Source organism: Diprion similis, chromosome 8 (genome assembly GCF_021155765.1).
Source record: "Diprion similis isolate iyDipSimi1 chromosome 8, iyDipSimi1.1, whole genome shotgun sequence".
Lineage (NCBI taxonomy): Eukaryota > Metazoa > Arthropoda > Insecta > Hymenoptera > Diprionidae > Diprion > Diprion similis.
The window spans coordinates 14949216-14954983 of record NC_060112.1 but is presented as its reverse complement, the minus strand read 5'-3'; the positions used below and the strand labels follow the sequence as shown (position 1 = coordinate 14954983).

Sequence of the window (5768 nt, the reverse complement as noted above, 5' to 3'; positions counted from 1 at the left end):
ATTAATACCTTCTCCTTTCGGCTAACTTGTTTTCGGCCCGGAACAAAATGCAACTTCGATTCTATACGAATTACGTGACAATGACTCCCTATCTCTCACGGCGGCTGCATCGCTAGTCATTGTCACATAATTCGTATAGAATCGAACTCGCATTTCGTTTCAAACTGAGAACAAGTTAGCCGGCAAGGGAAAGTATTAATGAAGGTTACTGTACATTTAAAAAAAAAATAATTTTCCAAATAATACTACTTATGTTTCACTCGCGATTAATTACTAATACCCATAATCCCCAGGTATTTAAAACCTTGTACATACATAGTAATACTATTAATGTTACCAATAGTTGTCTATTGGAGTAATACGCAGTATGCAAAAAATTTCTTACCCCTTCATATTATCCCTTGTGATGATTGTACTACCAGGTTGAAACCACTTAGTGTATCCATGCATCTGTAGTTGAATATTTTCGATTGTTTTCGTTTTATTATTTTAGTTTTTTTTCGTGAAACAAACTTGAGACGAACTTTGTTGATAATCGTTCTCGTGTTTCAGTCGAATCTTATAGCACGAATACTAACACATACACTAAATTAACTGAGCTCATTCACCTCAATGACGATTACCAATTGTTGTAGAAATCGATCGTACGTCTAGCTTTTTAAGACGGAATCAGTTTGTCGCCATGCAACGGGGCAAAGCAGCCATGATGGGGATTTTTATGCACCCGCTACTTTTGCTACTGCTAACTGTGCAAGTGCAGTCATCTTGGGTACGAATATCATTGGATACAGTAACTTATTTTCCTTAAACACGTCCAAATGTCCCACGGCTATCATTTTACGAAAGCTAATAATAGAACTAAATCATTTTCCTCGTTGTTCTACAGGACAAGTTGTACAATGCCGCTACTTTCGAATACGAACCCAAATACATCGAGAACAATCCTTCTGAGACTATGAAAGAAAACGCTAAGGAATATGAGAAGCAGATAGAACTTGTATCAAAAGATAAGGTAAGTCATATGTCTAAAGATGAAACCTGGCGACAAAGATCAATAATTGATCACGACACTATGACTCTTCTTGACTGACATATTCGAGTTACACCTACGTTACGGTTTTTATAGATTACTTTAAACTTTTAAACGGATGCATAGAATCTGAAATCACTGCTTCATTACAATCTATAATTTCCAAAGAATAGCATGACGCGATGTACGAGTTTCATAATTAAACCCGGGAAGTATGTAACTAACTATCCTTATACAATTCATACCCAAACTATGTCGTAGTTAGTTCTACATCAAATTATTGGATTACTAATCAATATGTTGATTTATCAGTGTTAGCTGGCCCGAGAGCGCTTCCGAATATCAAGACGATCGGACCACAAAAAAATTTTAAGTTTTGGGAAAAAATAATTTTAATCGTTGACGTGCCACTACGATCAATAGAAGATTATGTAACAAGGAGGCAAACTCGGTCTTTTCGGTCCGAGCGTAATTTTTCAATACGAGTCGTAGTTGATTAAGCTCGCATATATGAGCCGAAGACGAATATTGCAAATATGCGAGGCGAAAGACCGTTGCTTCCTTGTGCAACACGATTTTTTATATAAAAGAGTATCTTACAGGTTTTTTCACGAAGCACCAAATTGAGGTTAGGATTTTGTAATGTCAGATTTGTTCGCGACAGCGCATGCGCGCGGTACAGAAAGGTTCACTTTTAACTGCTAGGACTTGAAAGTGGTATTTTCAGTACTTCGCAGACAAGCGAGTACTTTGCGTACGGATAACGCTCATGGTAAAACACGTTAAATGTGCTTGCGTTGTACAAATGACTTTAATTTAATATACTCTGTTTGGTAACTGCAGAGTAGTATAGAGTACAGCAATATTCATTTCACTCTGATTGACACAAAATTAACGATGCGGTATTAAAATTATTTATATCCGGTAACATAAATGATACATTTTTATTGCTCGTAATCTTAAATAAACGGTGCTCATCAGAATGACTTGATGCAGCAATGACAATAGATTTGTCTTGGTTTTCAATTTATTCACAAAACACCGTGCATTTGTTGAGAGCTTTCCTGTAGCACTGTGGTCAGTCATCCCACTTCCAGCGCTGTATCAAGTTACATACCTATATTATATCTTTATATTATCATAGGCAATAAAGCCGACATTTATATACCTAATATAAAGTGTATTCTTCCCGTTATTATCCACGTCCGAACAAGAATTTTTTCTTTTCAACATTCTACCTGGAAAAATCCCTGCTGCTTGAAATCAGGTGAAAAAATGTAAATTCAATTTCTCGTTCTTTTCACATCGATGGCGAATCGCTCGATTGAACGGACTCGAATATCTTTCACGTCCCCGCAAGAGTCACAAACAGGCAACATTTGTTCATTCCACTAGATTTGCAATATCGCGTATTTCTCGGTTATAGAGATTTCAACATTTCCTCCATTACTCGGCCATTGATCAGTAACGATTTTGAGATATAACCAGAGGCTGCTGTGCACCGATGGACGATTTTTCCGCAAGGTTAGATGACGAAGAACCATCTAACCTGCGAAATTCCGGTTAAAGTTGTAGCCCGCATCAGAAATAACGTCGAATACTTTGGTTGGTTTTGATCCGCGTTGTCGGTGGCAATTCCTTTCCTTCTACAATCTACTGCCCTTTCGAGAAGTAGGAAAATAAACGAACCAGTTCATAACTATTAACCACAACTATTGGTGAATATTTTGAAATGGATTTATACCTTAGCCGACTTTTCTTCGCTCTCCTCCGCCACATATATATTCTTCCCTTGAATCCGGCCAATAATATTGAAACCTCGATAAATTAGCTTTTACTTAATATATCAGCCTGCATGTCTGGTGTTATAGTGGAAAGTCGATTATAGATTACAAAAAGATGGTGAAATTTGAAAGGTTTGTCAAACGAAATCTCAGACCGCAACTCGACCTTCCTTCTATGTTCAATTCTTCTCACATGCCAACCCACACAAATTCTTTTTCGCTGTGCGACGGACGTTTTGTAACCACAATTCTTGACACAGAAATATTTTCAAAGCTTTTTTTTTGCAGGCACAAATCATAGTATTTCCTGAATTGGGGTTGACTTCAATACATTTACCGAGTAGACCAGCTTTGAGCAATTGGTCTATGAAAGTCCCGGACCCTAAGGAAAATATCGTGCCATGTGATGAATCAAGCTCCAATGTTCATGAGGTGAGTCATGAAACATTTTCCCTCGACCCGCGGGCCTTTTCAATATTAAGGTATCAAAAATATATTTTGACGCTTCCAGGTTCTTCGTAACATTTCATGTGCGGCAAAAACACATAAACTTTACGTAGTGATCAACCTGGTTGAAAAGGAAGACGAATATCTATATTCATCTAACGTAGTATTCAGTTCGGAAGGGAAAATAGTCTCTAGGTGAACAAATTACCTCACATTTTATAAAATATAAATCCCCGTGATGAAACTTAGATTTTCTTAATAGTTATGATTACTTTTTGTAATAGGTATGCTCAATTATAGAGCTTAATCGTACCCAATAAAATATACGAAAATTATAGTCAAGGTAATGAATGCTGCTTTTTTTTGTCAAGACAGCCCTGCAATTTTATTAGATAATTTCAATGTTTGATTAAGAAACGATTTGGATTATCTTTTTCTACTTTAAAAACATTCTTTGGCCGTTATGGTAAAAATTTTGCGCTTATCGGACTTCCCCAGCTTTCAAGAATTTCTTGACATTTCGAAGGTTTTCAGAATTCCAGGCTTCACTGCCACCATCTATTACATTCGATCTTACTTTTCCGTAGGTACCGGAAATATTATCGCTTCAACGAATTCGGCGAATTTAATCAGTCGAAAGAACTAATTGCCACGGCGTTTAATACCTCGTTCGGAACGTTCGGCGTTCTGATTGGCGCCGATATTCTCTACGAAGAACCAGCTCGGACATTATTGGAGAAGGGAGTAAAAGACTTCGTTTATCCCGTAGCATGGGTGTCCGTGCTGCCCTTTTCAAGAAGTAAGTTATCGGTGAATTGCCTTATGAAACAAGAGAGGGTATTCAGTTACAAAATAATTTGGACATGGGGTATAAAATTATATGAAATACTTTTTAAATTACATGAAATATTCTGGAACGTGTTTCTAATACTTTCAAATGATTACGAAATGGTACGAAATTTGTCTGGAATAGTCATGAGATACTTGTATGATATGGTTGACCCAGGCATTATGAGTGACCGTAAAAAACGCAGTTATTATAATTTCAAAACCATGAAAATTAAAAATTTTCATTCACTGTTATAATTTGAAGTTCGATTGCCTGACATGCATCCTAGTTATATTTCTTTTAAATTTTGACCGTCAAGCTTCGCTGACTTCTTTTCATGGACTTTAGAAATAGAGTTTTCCGATATGTGTAAAGTTTGACAAAATAGTAAAAGAATACGGTCCGAGCGAGCGGCTAAAAATTTTCGCGCATTCTCAATCACAGTCACGCCATGTACTGAAATTCAAAGGCCTCGAATCGTTTCTATAATTGATTTCTCCATTTTTCGATTTTCCAATTTGAGCCAAATGTCGGATAAATGATTTTCAACACATACCTACGTCGAACTCTCGAATAATTGATATTTTGGTTGAACTTTAAGATTATCAGATGCAGCTGGCGTGGTCCAAGGCTAAGAAAGTAAACGTGATATCTGCCCCATACTACCCGGGCTCCAAATATGCCGGTGGTATATTTCTGGGTGAGTGTACGTCGAATGTCGCACATCTAGGGTAAAGTTACCGCGGCGAAGATGTTCGCTGGATGAAAATTAATCGGTCTTTCAAACGGTATTGCAGGTGAAACCGACGACGGCCCTCATCTTTCTGAGTCCGGCAAAGCGAGTTCCTCTTTTGTGCAAGGGGAGAAGAGGATCTCTATCAATGATATAAATGAAAGTGTCGTCGCACCGTCGGCAAAGAATTGTGTCATTAAGAACAATGGCATCGGACGGAAGTTTATAAACATGTCACATTTCAAATCGAAACAAATTAATAGTGACAATGATACATGGACAGAAGAGCATGGTGACGTCAAATGCGCGTTCGAAGTTAACGCAGATTTCTCGGCAGCCAAAACAGATTTATACTATTTCTTTGTCTACAATGGAAAATATAACGTCTTTGGCGAAAAGTGCTGTTCGTTCGGTACAAGTGTTTGTGCAATCGTTAAATGTAACTCTAAATCGCTCCTTAGATGCGGTCAGGTCGGACTGTCCCTGGTACCTTTCAAGACCATAAAAATAAAGGCTATCTACAATCAAAGGGAGCACGAATTGAATTTTCAGAGTACCTTGCACGACGGGTATTCCGAAATCCCGGCTCAAATGAATTCAACAAAACTGCCCATGGGCAAGATGCAACAGACGATGGTTCTGAGCTCAGAAACGCCAGGATTAGTAGCTTTTGGAATTGTAAGGAAATTCTTTGAGAAATTTGATCCGGACTCCAATTCCAATGACAATGCCAATAATTACAAGATGTCCACAACTGATAGGGTTAATAATCCTGACGACATCTGCACCACGGAACTCACCAATAATGAACTTGTTTTTTCACCAACATCAATATATCCGTATGTCCTATCGTTCATTGCGATTATCCTTCTTGCAGGGACGTGTGTTGCGATCAAGTCCCGAAGGCAAATATTGACGAGAATCGCTATTAAATGCAATTCCTAG

The 5768-nt window shown here is 37.8% G+C and overlaps 1 protein-coding gene across 1 annotated transcript; it reads left to right on the top strand.

Moving 5' to 3' along the window:
- The first annotated feature begins 654 nt into the window (after positions 1–654).
- Positions 655–5768, top strand: LOC124409077 (vanin-like protein 2). The gene is made up of 7 exons (XM_046886469.1): positions 655–766; positions 884–1012; positions 3103–3246; positions 3326–3456; positions 3849–4060; positions 4692–4790; positions 4888–5768. Exons 1-7 carry the CDS (start codon positions 683–685, stop codon positions 5766–5768), a joined length of 1680 nt encoding a protein of 559 aa, XP_046742425.1. The 5' UTR covers positions 655–682.